Source organism: Cricetulus griseus, chromosome 7 (assembly GCF_003668045.3).
Source record: "Cricetulus griseus strain 17A/GY chromosome 7, alternate assembly CriGri-PICRH-1.0, whole genome shotgun sequence".
In the NCBI taxonomy this organism is placed as follows: Eukaryota; Metazoa; Chordata; class Mammalia; order Rodentia; family Cricetidae; genus Cricetulus; species Cricetulus griseus.
In genome coordinates, this window is record NC_048600.1 from 89,854,642 (window position 1) to 89,872,379 (window position 17,738).

General features: G+C 47.8%; 2 protein-coding genes across 6 annotated transcripts in view; one reads left to right on the top strand and one right to left on the bottom strand.

Moving 5' to 3' along the window:
• Positions 1–1,962: 1,962 nt before the first annotated feature.
• Positions 1,963–9,745, top strand: Timm22 (translocase of inner mitochondrial membrane 22). The gene is made up of 4 exons (XM_027426702.2): positions 1,963–2,239; positions 4,557–4,753; positions 5,830–5,902; positions 7,616–9,745. The coding sequence occupies exons 1-4, from the start codon at positions 2,002–2,004 to the stop codon at positions 7,690–7,692; spliced, it is 585 nt and encodes a 194-aa protein (XP_027282503.1). The 5' UTR covers positions 1,963–2,001; the 3' UTR covers positions 7,693–9,745.
• Positions 9,746–10,178: 433 nt separating this feature from the next.
• Positions 10,179–17,738, bottom strand: part of Abr (ABR activator of RhoGEF and GTPase) — a 201,001-nt gene continuing 193,441 nt past the window's right edge. For 4 of the 5 annotated variants that reach the window (XM_027426696.2, XM_027426697.2, XM_027426700.2 and 1 more), the window contains 5 exons: positions 17,551–17,690; positions 16,590–16,724; positions 15,727–15,832; positions 13,218–13,365; positions 12,539–12,628 (listed from right to left, as the gene is read on the bottom strand). In XM_027426696.2, the coding sequence (XP_027282497.1) occupies positions 12,539–12,628; positions 13,218–13,365; positions 15,727–15,832; positions 16,590–16,724; positions 17,551–17,690 (619 nt within the window). Of the gene's footprint in view, positions 12,629–13,217; positions 13,366–15,726; positions 15,833–16,589; positions 16,725–17,550; positions 17,691–17,738 lie in introns of all 5 variants that reach the window. The other variant, XM_027426695.2, reaches the window with a different exon arrangement.

The window sequence follows — 17,738 nt, forward strand, 5'->3', positions numbered from 1 at the left end:
CTTTTTGTCTGTTTTTCAAGACATGGTTTCTCTGTGTAACAGTCCTGGTTGTCCTGGAACTTGCTCTGTAGATCAGGCTGGCCTTGAACTCACAGAGATTCACTTGCCTCTGCCTCCCGAGTGCTGGGATTAAAGGTGTGCGCCCTTGCCACCCAGCTCCAACTCTGACTCTTAAAATCTTAGCCTGAACTGGAGTCCTGGGTCACCTTTGTTTAGAAGTGACTAAATATTAATCAACAGAGGATGGATGGAACCAGGAAGAACAATAGCAGAGCCTCAAAGTTGATTACAAAGAAGTGTAACTGGGGAGGCTGCGGCAAAAGTGGGAGAGAAAGCACAATCGGAGGGAAGAAATCAGGCTGGAGAGACTGCACAGCAGGTAAGAGGACTTGCCGTTCCTCCACCAAATTCACTTCCCAGCACGAATCCGATGCCTTACAACCACTGGCTCAAACCCACCCAAATTCCAGCTCCAGGTGATCTGATGCTCTTTTCTAGCCTCCATGGGCACCTATACACACACACAAACACACACACACACACACACACACACACACACACACACACACACACAGCACACACACACACACACTGTAATCTTTCAAAAAAAAAAAAAAAAAAGTACTGATAAAACATCAAAGGAGGGCTGGAGAGATGGCTCAGCGGTTAAGAGCACAGACTATTCCACCAGAGGTCCTGAGTTGAATTCCCGGCAACCACATGGTGGCTCACAACCACCTTGAATGAGATCTGGTGCCCTCTGCTGGCATGCAGGCAGAAGACTGTATACATAATAAATAAATAATTTAAAAAAAAAAATCAAAGGAGAGAGGGGTCCCTGTGTCACATGCAGCTGAGAAGTTTAGAAAAAATGATTGACAGCTAAGAAACCACTGGAGAGCCATGTGGTGGTGGGGAATCTGTGAGTTCAAGGCCAGTTTGGTCTACAAAAGGAGTTTCGGGACAGCCAGGACTGTTTCTCAGAGAAACCCTGACTTGAAAAACCAAACCAAACCAAACCAACCAACCAACCACTGGAAACTTAGCGTGCTTGGTGGCCTGGTGAGGGCAGAAACAAGAACAAAGAGGATTTTAGACACCAAACGTGCATCTGTAATGATTTTTCTTTTCATGAGTGTTTCGCTTAGCTAAGAGAGACAAATAAATTGCCAGCCTGGTCTGACTCAGAATCACAACTACCACAATTCCCAATATTTATTTATATATTTATATATTTTGTTTTTTCAAGACGGAGTTTCTCTGTGTAGCTCTGGGTGTCCTGGAACTCACGCTGCAGACCAGGCTGGCCTCGAACTCAGAGATCTACCTGCCTCTGCTGAAATTACATGAGCCACCACCACCCAGCTCATTTATTGGCCCTTCTTTCTCCTCAAAGGTTTAACTATATAATAAAATGTCTATTGAACATCTTCACGCCATGTTTCAACATTTGCTTATTACCATTATTTGATCTTAGAATACCAACCAGCCTGTAGTCCTAGCTGACTGAGGCAGCATGATCACTGTCACTTGGCGGGGCAACAAAGCGGACACGCACGCCTTCTGCTGGATACGTCACAAACTGCAGCCTAGCCAGAGCCGGGCCTGCCTTGGTTCGCTTCTCAGAAGAGCTTCTGAGGAAGCCGTAGGGTTAGTTCGCGCATAGCTTTCTGGGAAATGTAGTTAGATGTTTGAGTTAGAACTACAAATCCCGGCACGCGCCGCACTGGAGCTACCTCGTTGAGGGGGGTGTTCTGGAGACCCCGAATCTTGTTTGTCAGTGCTTTTAGCAATGCCTTACAAACTTGACTCGGTGTTTACAGGAGGCTTTGGGGGGAACATTATAGCTGCCTTGACGCTGATGCACAGGCCGACTTTTGCTTCCGCCGCTTCCTCATTGTGGCGAATCTGCCGCTGCGGCACTATGGCTAGACACCTAGGGAAGCATGTGGAATCGGCTGTGGCAAGTACGACGCTTAAGGTTCTGGGTCCCTTACGGTCATGGCGGCTACTGCCCCCAGTGCCGGGGCTTCAGCTGCGGAGTCGGCGACTTCCGCCGAAGCTCCGCTGCAATACAGCCTTCTTCTGCAGTACCTGGTGGGCGACAAGCGTCAGCCCCGGCTCCTGGAGCCTGGCAGCCTGGGCGGGATCCCGAGTCCCTCCAAGAGCGAGGAGCAGAAGATGATCGAGAGGGCGATGGAAAGTTGCGCCTTCAAGGCTGTGCTAGCCTGCGTGGGAGGTGAGGCGAGGCTCGTGGGACCCTTGGGAGGCTGAGGGCTTGGAGGGCCTTGGGGTTCCTTGCCAAGACCACGCGCCTGGGAGGCGAAGGACCTGTGGGTCTCGACCTTGATTGCTCCCCGACTGGCTCAATGAACCCGAAGATGCCGCTCTTGATCCTGGGGTTAACATTCACAGTTGGGAGCTGGAACGTTCGAGAATCAGTTAAACTACGGTCAGGGCCTGCAGATTGTTAAGTGGATGCTTTCGTTCATTCATTCATTCATTCATTCATTCATTCATTCATTCATTCATTCACAAACTAAGCAACTGTCGTGTGTTAGGCAGTGGGACTATGGATGAAAGTGACAAGAGCCCTGATAGAGAATTTCTAGGACCCGGGCAGAAGAGTGCTGTAGACACATAGGGAATTGCAAATGCAAAGGTCCTCAAGTCAGAGAAATTTGAAGTTAATTCCAGCACTCGGGAGGCAGAGGCAGATGGATCCCTGTGAGTTCGAGGCCAGTCTGGTCTACAGAGTGAGTTCCAGTACAGCCAGTTCTACATAGAGAGACCCTATCTAAGGGGAAAAAAAAAAAAAAAAAAAAAAAAGGCCACTGTAATTAGACTGTCGGGGTGGGGTAGGATAGAACATAAAAACAAACAAATACACACACTTCCAGTGTGCAGGTAAAAAGGTTGACTGTATTTGTGGATGAGTTTAAATTTTATTGGGAATGAAAAACATTTGTGAAATCCAAATAGCAGGAGTTCAAGTCTTAAAAATTGAGGATGAAGAGGCAGTCAGATCTGAGTTCCAGGCCAACCTGGTCTATATAGTGAATTCCAGGACAGCCAGGGTTACATAATAGAGACACTGTCTTCAAAAACAAAACAAAAAACTGACCAAACAAAAAGCAAACCTTAAATGTACTACAAAGAAGAGAGAGTTTTGGAGCTGGAGTGATTGGAAAGCAAGACATTTTGGAGAGGGGAGATAGAGTCTAGTTTCATTGAAATTAATTACATTGATTTTTTTTTATTTTTTGAAATTACATTCATCTTGAGGTGATGAGAAGACATCCATACAGAAATGGCTGGGGACAAAGTGCAGTTGATAAAGTGCTTGTCATGCAAGCTTGAGGATCTGAGTTCAATACCCAGCATCCTGTAAAAAGCCAGGTATGGCTGGGTGAGGTGGCCCAGGCCTCTAATCCCAGCACTAGAGAGGCAGATGGATCTGAGTTTGAGGCCAGCCTGGTCTACATAGCAAGCTCCAGGACACCTACACAGACAGACTATATAGGCTGTGTCTCAGAAAGATAGACAGACAGACAGACAGATAGATAGATAAATAGATAAATGTCAGGCCTGAAAATGACTTGTAATCCCATTACTGGGAAGACAGGCAGACAGATCCTTGGGGCTCAGTTACTAGCCAGCCTAGCCTAATCAGTTAGCTCTAGGTCCATTGAGAGACCCTCTTTAAAAAAGAAAAAAGTGGCCAGGGGTAGTGGCACCTGATTTTAACCCCAGCACTCCAAAGACAGGCAGGTAGATCTCTCTGAGTTTGAGGCCAGCCTGGTCTACAGAGTAAGTTCTGGGACTGCTAGGGCTATTACACTGAGAAACCCTGTCTTGAAAACAACGAAAGAAAGAAAGAAAGAAAGAAAGAAAGAAAGAAAGAAAGAAAGAAAGAAAGAAAGGTGGATGGTTCCTGAGTAGTGACACCCCAGGATTGAACTCTGGCCTACACCCACACCCACACAAAGAAATGTTCAAGGTTTAGACAAGACATTTGTTGACAGCAACCTAGGATTTCCCACATAACAGCCATGCGACTTTGGACACAGTTACTTAGCCTCTCTAGCTTTGGTTTAGAGAGGACAGCTGGGTGGTAGTGACACACGCTGTTAATCCAAGAACTTGGGAGGTAGAGGCAGGTGGATCTCTTGAGTTTGAGCTAGCCTGTTCTACAATAGCAAGTTCCAGGCCAGTTAGGACTCCATAGTGAGGTCCTGTCAAACAAACAAAACAGCCACAAGTTATTGTGAAATCTAGAGTATTTCAGAATATGTGGTAATGCCTACCAAGAGACTGTTATAGATATTGGCATGGTTAAGGGAATGATACACAAAGTTGATAAGAACTTGAGGGTGACTGGTCTATAGAGAACAGAGGGTTAAAGCTCAAAGGCTGGGAAATGAAAGGAAGAAATCCTAGGAGAGTCAGGGGGATAGACTCTGACTGGAGGAAGCAGGATTGAGCCATCTTAAAATATCATCCCAAAATGGTAGTCCAGAATGTGCAAAAGAACTCTTATCTCTGCTTGCTTCTAGGATTTGTCTTGGGAGGTGCGTTTGGGATCTTTACTGCCGGCATTGATACCAATGTAGGCTTTGACCCTAAGGACCCTTACCGGACACCAACTGCAAAAGAAGTTCTGAAAGACATGGGACAAAGAGGAATGTCCTACGCCAAAAATTTTGCCATTGTGGGCGCAATGTTTTCGTGTACTGAGTGTTTAGTAGAATCTGTAAGTGTCTCTTGCTTTTAAGAAATCCCTGTCTGAGCCTAGCCATGGTGGCACACACCTTTAATCCCAGCACTTGGGAGGCAGGGGCAGGTGGATGTCAGATGTCTGAGTTCAAGGCTAGCCTGGTTTACAGAGCTAGTTCCAGGACAGCTAGGGCTGTTACACAGAGAAACCCTGTCTTGAAAAAAGAAAAAACAAAACAACACACACACACACACACACACACACACACACAAAATTTGTGTGTCTGAGCATTTTGCCTGCATGTATGTATGTGCACCATGTGAGTGCCTGGTGCTTGAGGAGACCAGAAGAAGGTATTTAATCCCTTGGGACTGGATTTACAGGCAGTTGTTAGCTGCCATTTGGGTCCTGAGAACTGAGCCAGAGTCTTTCTGGAAGAGCAGCCAGTGCTCTTAACCACTGAGCCATCAGCCTCCATTATACAACTTTGAAAAGAGCAGTGTTCTTAGTGTTCTTCCTGGAATGCAGACTAGAAATGTCAGGCCTTAGTCAAATGTGATCTGTGTTCACAACTTCAGCCCAAAGGAGCTGAAGAAGAGGAGCATGAGATCTGGGCCAACCTGGGCTACATAGAACTTTGCCTCAAAGCAGACATTTAAAAATATCACATTTTGGTCTAGATTAGTCCCTAGTGTGAACTTTGTACATATTTATAATACGGGATTTGCTTTTTTTTTTAATCTTCTATAGGCAAAATGATTTTTTTTCTTATTTGGTGCTGGGATTGAACTTGAGGCTTTATGCATAGAGGATGTGCTCTACCACTGGGCCACATCTCCAACCCAAGTAATTGTAGTTAATGATTTAAAATTATACTGGAGCACATAAGAAATTTGGATTATTTCCCAAATGCTAGACTTGACTTCAGCCCTCTGGTGCCACCTGCAGGAAACACGTATAAGCACATACAAATTTTCGGGACTGCCCTTTTGAAGTAAGGTTTTTTTCTCCTCTTGAATAGAACTAAACTAGGCAGCTGGAAGCCCTGTGTTTTCTTCCCTAGTCTTGTTGGCTCGTTTCCCTGGCTCTAAACAGCATTTTTCCACCCACAGTACCGGGGAAAGTCAGACTGGAAGAACAGTGTCATCAGCGGCTGCATCACTGGAGGAGCCATTGGTTTCAGAGGTTAGTAAACAGCTCTCGAGTGCTTTTCTTTTGTGGTCCAGGACAACGTGCTGATGTTGACATTTCCCAACATGAGTGTTCTAAGGATGCTTGATATTCTTCCCTCTGACAAATAAATCCTGGCTGCTTCTGTGTTGATGCGGTTCTGGAAACTTGCTTATATCCGTCTGTGTTAGGCTTTTTCATCCTTGGCACTCTATAGAGATTTTGGACCAGTTAAAATCTTATTCTGTCTTTTTAAAAGCTACTTATTTTTATTTGTATGGGTGTTTTGCCTGCATGTGTATGTCTGTGTACCACAGGTGTGCCTGATGCCAGAGGAGGGCATCAGGTCCCCTGGACTAGAACTACAGATATTTGTGAGTCATGTGGCTGGTGGAAACCAGACCTGGTCATCTACAAGAGGAACAAGTGCTCTTTTTTAACTGCTGAGCCATCTCTCCAGCCCCCCAGATAAATCTTGGCTGATGTCTGCAATTGTAGACTCTTTGGCCAGATGCTCACAGCTTTTTAGGATGGGACTACTGAAAGCATCTCCTGCTGTTGTCAAGAGCCTTGTGAGGATGGGGAAATTACCCATAATTAACCGTAGAGGTAGATTTTGCCTAGAAAAAAAGAGCTTCTCTATTGAATGTGTGAGATGATGTTCTTATACATAGTTGGCAAGTAGGATAGTGCAGAAGCCTTAAAAGTCACTCAAGTCCTGAGCAGTCCACACCTGCAGGCTGTGCTGAGATTCATTTCCTGGCATTTCAAGTTTCTGAACATTTTTTCCCTTATTTTATACGGTTGTCAGAGTTTTGTTTGTTTTACAGTTCTGGGAACCAGACCCAGGTCCTTGTAAACACTAAGCATGAGTTTATTACTGAGCTACAGTCCCAGCCCCAGGTGTCAATTTTAATTTTTGTATATAGATTTTAATAGCTGTGTCTTTCTGCATTTGGGGACTCTTAGATTTCTACTAATTGAAAGCTAAGTGCACTCTAGGCATGAATGATTCATCCATGTAAGCCCACCACTCAGGAGGAGTCAAGGGACCTTGTCTCAAAAAACCAAGGGAGCTGGCTGATTGGAGAAGTAGCTCAGCTCAGAGTATGTACTATTCTTGTGGAGCATTGGCCTCAAGGGTTTGAACTTTCCTAGAAGCAGCATGCATTGCTGGGCTGCTCTCCATCACTCACACAGTTTGACTTAGGGGAGCAGAAGCCCCTCATCTTCTGCGAGCCAGTGACCTGCCATCAGTAAAGCTGCACTGGCTCCTCACTGCCGTGTGTGGTTGGCAGAGCGGCTTCTCTTTTGGTCCTGCTGTAGTGTAGCTTTTTCAGGGCTGTGAGCTCAGCTCCCCCTAGGATTGCTTTGATCACCTTCCCAGGAATTTATTCCATAAACAGATCAGGGTATAAGGCCATATGCTTTCATTTGATTCCAAGGGCCTCTTCCCTTAACCAGTTCTCAACTGTGAGGGGCTAGTTCCATACAACTGGAAACAGTAATTGTTTGGAATTAGAAGAGCTAAGCAAACGTATAGTTAAATGAAGCTCGGTGGTTTGGGTGGGATATATTGCTTCATTGAAATCTTAATGAGGCACTATGAGTTTGAATGACTGAACATACTTAAATTGGTTTCTTTGCATCTGTGGGGCAAACTTTTTGTAAGTATAGTCTGGTCTAGTACCTGTTAGTGTGGTAATGCTGCTTGTGTTTGCTTTGCAGCTGGTGTAAAGGCCGGGGCCATAGGTTGTGGAGGTTTTGCTGCTTTCTCTGCTGCAATCGATTATTACCTACGGTGAAAGAAATGGCCTGAAAGGAAGGAGGATGCCAGCCACCTTCAGAGCTGTTCTTTGGAGCACTTTCTACACACTTGGCATTGCTTCAGGGGCGAAGCCAGTTGTTTCCCTCTCGGTGATATGAGGAAACTACCTTGTTGTTCTTTGCCTCCAGCCATTGGAGCAGCTGTACTTTTCTACTTCTGAATTCCAACCAGGTTTTTCAGGGTAGATTGCCTCCTTGCAGTAAAAAGACCAGGAGGCAGTGTGTTGACTGTTAAGAATTGAGCTCAGCCCAGGCTCAGTCCTGACCTCACTTGGCTCTCCAGCTGTTAATAGGGAGGTGGCAGTATGTTTGCCCATAGCCGGGAAGTTCTTCCGCCTTGAAACTCTATGCAGGCATTCATCTTGAATACCAGGGCAGGACAAAGTAAACTTAGGCCATCCAGGAAAGTATGTCCTTTCAGTTAGTATCTTTGCTATCCTTGTTAAAATGCGTATACGGGGGCTGGTGAGATGGCTTAATGGTTAATAGCACTGGCTGATCTTCCAGAGTTTGGTTCCTAGCACCACATTATGGCTCACAACAATCTGTAACTCTAGTTCCAGGGATCCAAGGTCCTCTTCTGACCTCTGAGGGCACCAGACACTGCTACATAGACACACACACAAGCAAAATATCCATTTTTGCTTTCTTTTTTAAAGAACGTGTGTACTGTTAATAGTTATTTTTCAGATTTCACATCTCCCATACATGAGGCCAGGTAGCCCAAAGAGTGACAGTTCAATGGAGAGACTGGGAAGCCTCTAAAGAACTCTGGGAATGCTAGTCTCAGGGTTTGTGGAAACTGTACCTTTGTCACCAGTCATTCTGTCAGCCAGGACTCTCCCCAGAAGCACAGTCTAGTTATGTTCTCAGATGTACTGCAATATGCTGGTAACTTTTCTGCCTCCTTAGAGAATCCCAGTGGGCTGGCTGATGGTCATGCATGCAGCTTGCTGAACCAGTGGTCTCAGGCCCCAGCCCAGTTTAAAGATACATGCGTATCTTGCTGTGGTTATCCTGCTAGCTCAATCACCGTAACCACTAGCCCAGATGAAATGTGGAAGACCTGCTTACCACCACACTTGTTCTCCATTAAGTTTTTCTTTGGCTTTAGTTTTTCACTTCAACAGTTGAGCCCATGGCAGAAAACTAGCCTTTTATATTTGGGTTGTGTCACTGAACTACTTCACTACAGTGTGTGGTGAAGAAGGAATAAGGGACTCGGTCCTGCCCTACTGTCAGCTGTGTAGGAGGCTCAGCAAGGCCTGTGATTGATGATATCAAATCCAGAGTACTTCCTTGGAATGGTGTAAGTCAGTGCACAGGGCTCATGTTCTTCCCTGCTGAATCCTTTCATCCATTCATTTTGCTAAGGAAAGAACCCAAGGCTTAGAATACGCTTTTAATCCCAGCACTCCACAGACAGGCAGGCGGATCTCTGAGTTTGAGGCCAGCCTGGTCTACAGAGAGAATTTCAGTATAGCCAGAGCTACTTAATGAAACCCTGTCTCGAAAAAACGAAAAAGAAAATACCCAAAGCTTCGTACATGCTAGGCAAGTACTCTTATTAGTGAACCCCCTGCCTCTAGCCCCCAGTGAATTAATTCTGTATGATACTTGCCCTATTTTCTTAAGCATGAGGCTTCGTTACTGAAAGACCAGTTGGAGCATAGGGGTGTTTCCAATACTACCTGTGAATTCTTCATCTAGGAACATCTTGAAGCAAAGATGGTTTCTACCTGGTACCTGTCAAAGGGCTCAGGTGCCTAGGATCTTTGACCAGCTGGTCTTCCACATGAATCCCAATATAAGAAATGTTGCCATCACAACTGTCTTGGCAAAGAGGAGCCTCCAGGCTGTCAGTAGACACCAGTTGAACAAGACAAGCCTTGTCCACGTGGACTGTTCAATCAAGAGATAAATAGCTTCCTGTTTTACATGGCTGGGGGGGTCAGTATGAGCGCATAAACCAAACAGTAATTTGCAGACACATCTGTTCCTGATCTTCGGAATAAACAGTGTCCAATGGCTTCGGCTGGTGGAAATCCCACAGAAACCCTACTGGCTCTCCCAAAGGGGGGTGGGCTCTTGGTGGGGGATGCAGGTATCTGACAAGCAAATTCGACCAAAGGCTGCCATAAAAGACATCGATTTTGAGGAGAACAGACAAGTTTGTGTTTGGCCGGTGGGCCGCCTCTGCCATCTTTCCCAGGCACACTGATGACAAGGTCCACACTGAGTACCCCATGAAAGAACTACAGCAGCAATGACTTGGAAATGTGTATAGAGTGAGAAGAGCCCCCCCCCCCAACTGCCACAGTCCCCAAAAGTCAGAAGATAGGTTGAAGGATAGACAGATAAACAGGTTCCTGGAAACATCTGGGTGCAGCTGGGAAGACTTAAAATATTTGGGTTGGTGATCTTCCCTGGACTACTGAGAATACAAACATCCACACCACAGAGCTGTTTTGTGCAAATGTTGGGGTTTTGCATTTTTTTTATTAACATTTCCCTCTCACGTGGTTTACATCAATTTATAATAATCTACATTAAGTTTAAACAGAACAGAGACAAAAAAAATATATCCATACCAACTTATTAGGGGGTCCCATCCTACCTTGTCAGCAAAAGCTGGCAGTCCTCATTCACTGCCCAAGCAAGTACAGGCATGCCTGGGGTTACTGGACCCTGTCTCCTGGTGCCCTGCTGGCAGTGATGGGGTTCTGGGCAGCATGGCCCCTGTCGCAGGAGAAACACCAGATACTTCCTTGGTGCACCTCAGTTGAGGTCTGGCACCTCACTTGCCCCACTTGGGGTGGGATTTATAAATAATAGAAACCTTTAATAATTCTCAGCTCCTCCAGCCTTCCTGCTGTTACACTGCCTAAGCAACCTGGGAACTGCAGTAGCTAGTGCCCAGAAGCCAACATTCCTTGTTTCAAAGAGACAGGAGGCACTGTTTTGATGGGCTCTTATAATCTGTTTTTGTCAATTCTTTGGAAGAATACCACACACCACCACCTGAGTGCCAAGATAGTAGCTAGATGATGTGACCTCTATACTCACGGGCATTTTCTTTAACCTGTTTGAGACAGCAAGGTTCCTTGTTAAACTGCTAATAGGCAGCTGGGAAGTTGGCATTCCCTTTTCCTCTATGCACAAACTGTACCGTTCTGTCAAAGACAACAGGGATGAACAGGACTCGAAAGAGCTCTGCCTCTCACCTAGCAGACACTACAGCTTGGGGGCCAGCAAACCCATCTTTAGACTTAGCCCTGAGCACACACAATGAGAGCTGGTCTCCCCAATCCTGAGGGCCAAGAATCAACTCTGCCACATAGAAGATAACAGGAAGCTGTGTGGTAGCGCAAGCCCCTCTGACAGGAGCACCTTTCCCTGCTGATTGCCACAGACTGGTAGTTGCTCCTCAGACTGGAAATGGTGCTTTGGGAATAATTCTCTTTCTAGTAACAAGCAATAGGTTGCAGAACTGAGAATGACACCCACCAATCCTGTCGTCTGGAGCCCCAACAGAACATGCAAAGGAGGCAGCCTGTCCCCAACTTCTAGAATACTTGGGATTACCCACAGGGCTGGATTTAGAAGCTGAAGCAGTACGAGGGCAGGACCATTCCAGTTGGGTTGTGCCTTCCATTGCTAGGCTCTGGAGCATGCATGGTAATGTGGCTGCCCCGTGGCAGTGCTTGGCTGTTGAGAGTGTAAAATCTAAGGCAAAAGTACCACGAGGTATATGAGGTTCCAGGTTCCAGGACAGAGCCTGCTTTCATCTGGATACCTGATTTAGCCACAGACTTTGCCCTCCTGGAGGCCATGCCCCACTAGGATAGCCTCTGCATGTCTTCACTGTGAAGACTTGCCACTGCTGCCTGCGCTGTCCATTTTGTTCCTTCACAGCCTGGGCGCCCACCATACCCTCAGGTGCATTCCTGACCTCTCTTGACAGCAGGACACTTGTGAGTCATTACACTCAAAGAAAACAACACAAGGGGGAAGGGAACAGAAAATTCAGCAGTAGAAGAAACAGCTGAAAATGCCTCATGGTAGGCAGGAGATAAACAAACCCCAGAAAGGGTAATTCTCAAATAGAACATTCCAGAAATCAGCTCTCCAGCTCTGTGCTAAGCTTCGGATTAGTGTGCGTCTGTCTCCTTATTCAACATTTGCACAGACAGCAAGGAAAGCAGGCGTGCTTCCACAGGTGGAGAGCAAAGAGGCCAAGGGCAGCACGCAGCCCATCAGACAGGCTACCACTGCCCAGGGCCTCTGCAGAACTTTCCAATGATGAAGCAGAACCCCACGCTGCACATGCATGCAGCAGGCTGGGAAGATGGAGAGGGCAGAGACACTGCAGGGAGCCTGCAATCTGGGAGCAGGGCCAGGAGAGGAGAAGCTGGCAGCAGTTACACAGCACAAAATAAAAGTTCCCAGACTGGACTCAGGCAGAAAGAAAGTGTTGGGAGAAATGAAAGAACAAAGCAGGCTGTCTGTGCCCACACCAGCTCAGCGGCCACTACCTTTTCTGCATGACAAATATACATAAAACAATTCTTGGACAGCACGGAGCATCAGATACACGCAAAGGTACAGAGGGTGGGAGCTGGGGTGTGGCGAGGAGGCTGGGGGCTGGTCAGCTGGCTTTGTACAAGGTGGCACAAAAAATGCACAAGTTCCAGTTCTTGGAAGGTGGCTTCCCTTGGACTCTGGAGTGCTAGGCTGGGGAGTTTCTGTTGCAGTCTTTCAAGTCTTTGTTGGGCCCTAGCTGCAGGGCTGGCTCTGGCCACCCCCACAGCTGCCCCCCTCAGGCTACACATCTGTGGAGAAGTACAGTGTGTTCCGTTTCAGTTCCGCGAAGGAAATGGGAGGGTGCTGCAGGTAGTAAAGTAGGACCTGGACCTGTGGAGAAACGAGGAGACTGAGGCTGTGGTCCTCATGTTCCAGACCCCACTTCACCTTCAACGCTGAGAACAAATGACTCCAGAGCTACCACCAAGTCTGCCGTTGCTCATGTAACACACCAGGCTCATTCTGGCTCCTTCCTCCCTTTTTTTTGAAAGCCCTGGTTCCTTCACTCTTTACAGCACTAGAGGGTGCTGCAGGGCCAAGGGTCCGGGAGCCAGTCACTTCATGCCTATGTCAAAAGGGGGGCCTGAGATCAGCTTTGGTTGGACAGCCTGTCCTGGTGTTAAAGGTATCCCAGGAGAGCCTGATCCTGAAAGCAACCACAGAGCTTTCATACGTCAGATCAACCCCCATCCCCGAATCTTCTTCACTTCTGAGACTGAGGTACTATCAGGAAAGCAGCTAGCACTGGGACAGACATTCTTCGGCTCTTGTCTAGACTCACATTGTTTTGGGCTAAGCAGGGAGGATGCTCTGTAACCCTGTGCTTGGGCACGCTATATCCCACTAATTCAGCTGCCTATAGGGGAGGGGTGGTGGGGCCTCTGAACTGCCTAGAGGCCTACATAAGTGCTGGTAGTACCTGGGCCATGACATCATGGGACCAGATATCTGCAGCTGATGTGAGATGTGCTTTGCTCTCCACTTCCGAGGGTCTCAGTAACGTGGGGCCGAACACAGTGGCCAGGTTGTGAAGTGACATCTTGTTGATGGGTTCCTTCTCAGCAACCCTGAGAAAAGGAAGAAACAGAGAAGTCACTTCTCAGCAGCCCCAGGAGACCTGGGATGCCGAAGCTTAAGGCACTTGAAGAAGCTTCCTCGGGCATTAAGGGAGCTTCCCTTTCTACAGGTGGGAAGGTCATTTGGCTAAAGGATTGAGGTCCCAGCTGTGTCCTAGTATATTTCTGTAACATAACCCTAGCTCCTAGGCTATGTGCCAAGCTGATGGAAAACTGCCAGGCCAGGACTAACTATAGCATCATCCTTGACTTAGATAAAATCATTACAATAAGATGGAATACACAGGGTATGGTGGTACACACCTTTAATCTCAGCCCGAGGGAGGAAGAGGCAGTAGGATTTCTGTAAATTCAAGGCCAGCCTAGTCTACAGAGTGAGTTCCAAGATAGCCAGAGCTGTTACACAGAGAAACCCCATCTTGAAAAACTGAAGAGATAGAGAACACACTACTGTTCTAAGAACTCTTCCTATAATACCGTATACTGTCAGTCATTTTGAAGCAGGTACCACTATCATACCCACTACAGAGGTGAGGAAACTAAGTACAGAGAGGTTAGGTGATTTACCCACAGCCCAGCTGGTTTCTGAACCCTGAGTAGTGTCCCCAAGAGCCCATACTCTTACTATTTTGCTTTTTACTCAGTTATGGGGACTCAACAGTGAATAGGTCACAGGGAGGACATGCTGCCCAGGGGCAGCTGCTAGCAAAGCCTGCAGTTATACTGGCTGTGTTGTAGCAGGAACAACTGTAACCAGAGGCCAATTCCCCATTGCCTCTGAAAGGCCTGCTCTGGCTCTTTCTAGATTTTCAGGCTTCTCTTACATATTAGACCAGGTACTCTGCTGACATGTCCTCTGAGTGACAGTGGGAGCCGTCATCTGTAGCTACTGTCCCGGCAGGCTCAGTATCACTGAACACATCAAGAAATTCTGGACCTCCCATGATTCCATACTAGGAAATGTTTCTACGGTGTTGACACACACAAACCCTGGGCAGGGCCTCTCATCCTACTCTCAATGCAACTGCCACCCTCTAGGCAGGAGTTACAAATGTGCCTGCTGACTGCTTTGGAAACGGGCAAACACTTCAATGCCAGCAGGCAGCTATGCAGCTGGCTAGCAGACAAACAGACATAGAGACGCAGAGGCAGATACACACACACACACACACACACACACACACACACACACACACACACACGCCCGCCCGCCCAGTTCCCAGGGTAGAAAACCTAATGAATTTTCCCTTCCCAACCCTCCTTAGTGTGTCCTCCCACAATGTTCACTGAACTATTTGGGAACTGGTTGGAACTTTGGTCCTCGCCAAACCAGAGGGAGGGACATTGTCTCATGATGGGAAAAACAAGGCACCAGTCCCAGCTGTGTCTACGTCTCCACTGGTCCTGAAGAGCCTGCGCTCAGAGGTGCTGGTCTAATGAAGCAAGTGGATTTAAGGAACACACTAAGTGTCCTATCCTTCCAGTAGGCGTCCGTGATTAGTCCTGGGCTGAAAAGTGAGTGATGGGGACACCTTGATACTAAGTTTGGTTCTGAACACTGGAATGGATGTCACCTGAACAGCTCTGGTTTGCTGGGAGGGGCAAGGGAAAGTGAGAATTGTCTTAGTTGGAAGCTGTGGATTTTAAGTACAATTTCACTGCTAAGCCAAGCAATTCCCCGCTGGGCTTGGGGTCTCAGTTTCCCTGTTTCATAATGTATGGGCCAAGACCAGTAGGTTTCAAATTCTTAACTGGCTCATAATAAACACATTTGATGATTTAACCCAGTGCACTCATCTACAGGTAATGGAACAAAACCATACTTTTGCCTGCAGCATACCCTGTTGCTGCCCTTTCTGTTTCACTTAAAAAAAAAAAAATGCTACACTGGGCTGGTGAGATGGCTCAGTGCTTAAAGGTCCTTGCTGCCAATTTTGATATCCTGAGTCCAGTCCTAGAACCCACATAGAAGGAAAGAACTGACTTCTACAAGTTGTCCTCTGACCTCCACATGCAAGCATACACGCAGTAAATAAACAAACAAAAAGCTACACCAACTAAATGGCTGCATTTGGGGCCCACAGATCAAAACCAACCCGAGGGCCTGTGCTTTACCCACCATCACGAGGGTCTCCTTATGTTTCCCAAGCTATTCTTGATTGTTCACGAAATCCCCCTGCTTCAGCATCCTGACAACAGGCATGTACCACTGTGCCATGGCCAATTACTTTAGGCTGCAATTAGAAGCCACAGTTTCCCAACGACAGAATGTGAGTTCAGGAGGTTGAGAACAATGGCTCAGGCTTCTGTGGGTAGCCTAGCACAGGCCAGTACCCCACCTTCCCTCCTTACCTCTTCAAGTGTTCCAGCAGGAAAAGGAAGGTGATGAGGTTGGGGTCGGGCAGGGAGCGGAGTAGGTGCATCATGCAGTTTTCCTTGGCAGCAGGGTCTGACAGGGCTGCAGGAGGAGAAAGGGCTAGGGCAGGGCCTGGCTGGAGGGCCAGAAGCCTGGCCCACAGAGGGAGGACCTGATCTGTGCATGGGCCGTCAGCAGCGGGTTCCCCTGGAATTCCCCACCATAACTGGTAACATGGCTGGGGGAGCCTCTTCCTTCCTTCCTGCACTAACCATTACCCCAGTGCCACACAACCCACACTCGACGCTAGTTTAATCCAGTAGTTGCGCAGTATTACTAGGGGTGGGGATGTTTCTCCTTCAACACTTCTGATGCTGGTGCCTGGACTGAACAGCCTCTCCTAGGATTCACATTCCCCATGGGGTCTGAAGCCTTGTCTGTCTCAGGAGAAGATGGGAGATTGTGCCAGGCCTGGAAGTGGCCCAGGTAGGTAGGCACAGGAGCTCCACTGGTTAGTACCTAGGCAATGAGGAGAGCTGTTCTGTGGGGCTCAGGACAGCTGTCCCCAGTAAAGAATGGTTTAACAGCTTCCTCTCAGGGCCCTGGGAGCTACCAGCTCAGGGCCTTCTCCCCTAAGTGCCTGTGTTTCTAGGAAGCAGATCAGTATTTAAGGAGGAGCCACAAAGGGGACACACAGGCAGGGGGACAGGCGAGCAAGAGTCCACCTTAGCACCAAGCCCAGCAGGTAGCACCTCACTCTCAGGTCCTTCAGCGACAACGACAGAGAGTGCACTGGACAAGCTATTGGCAGGGATGCAACAGTTAGCCCAGCTAACCCTCAGGACACCAGAAACCTCACCAATGCCCTCCATGAAGGCTGGGTAAAGTCGGTCTGTGAGGAGGGGCTCAGGCAGTTCCCGAAAGTAGAGCTTGAGGGTACCAGCGATGGCGTTGATGTCCATGTCACTCAGCATCAGGAGGATGTCCTTGTTATCTGTGCAGGAGGGGGCAAAGTCTGAGGCTACACTAACCTGAGACATCTTCTCAGTGGCAGCCTTCAGTACCGTCCCTCAAACCTCTACTTAGCCACTGCATGTCAGCCTCTGGCTTCCCCTTGAAAAGGCAGGACAAACGTGGTGCCCACCAGTTCTGTCAACTCAGCTGTTATCTGTGGGAAAGGGCAGCAGGGGACAGGCTGGGGTCCATCTGCTGTGGCTTCCCAGAAGAGAAGAGGGATATAACCTGTCACCCAGAGTACCAGAGTTACATCCACACCACACAGCACACACCTAATCACATGTTCCAGGGAGCCATATACCAGCATGCTCTCAGCCCCTATTGTATCCTTACCTACCTGGACTTATTGCTGCTGGCATATTCAGGCATCCTGAGAACAGTGTATGCTACAGCCTGACCCCACAGGATGGAGAAGAGAAAACCAAGGGCCAGACCGCACCACAGGAGGGCTATGTTAAGGCAGACCTGCCCCATGTTAACAGGACCCAGAGACAGCAGGGAGGAACCTGAGCCAGCAATATTTACTCTGGAATCAAAAAGGTCTCAATTTAAGTTCAGGTACAAAAACCTACAAGCTGGATAACCCAGAGTAAGGGACCTGACCTCTCTGAATGCCATCCTTATTTGTAGCAGTGCTTAAGAAACTGAGTGGAGGGAGACTAAGACAAGATATAGAACACGTGACTTGTCAGGGGGACTCAGAAACAGCTCCCCTCACACTACAACAAACTACAGACCAAGGCTTCTCTGCTCTCCACCAGCTGCTCAGGTACCACCCATGCCTACTGGGCCTCCCTACTCACTGGCATCAAAGACGGCCTTCAGTGCCTGGATGTCCGTGGCCACCCCTGATATCCTGTAGATGCCAACCTCCTCAATGCCCCTCTTCTCCACCTCTTCTATACACTGCCGTACGATGTAGGGCACCTTGGAGCGCTCCCGCCTGCAGGACACGATACATAGGAGATGGATGGAGGGAGCTTGTCACACT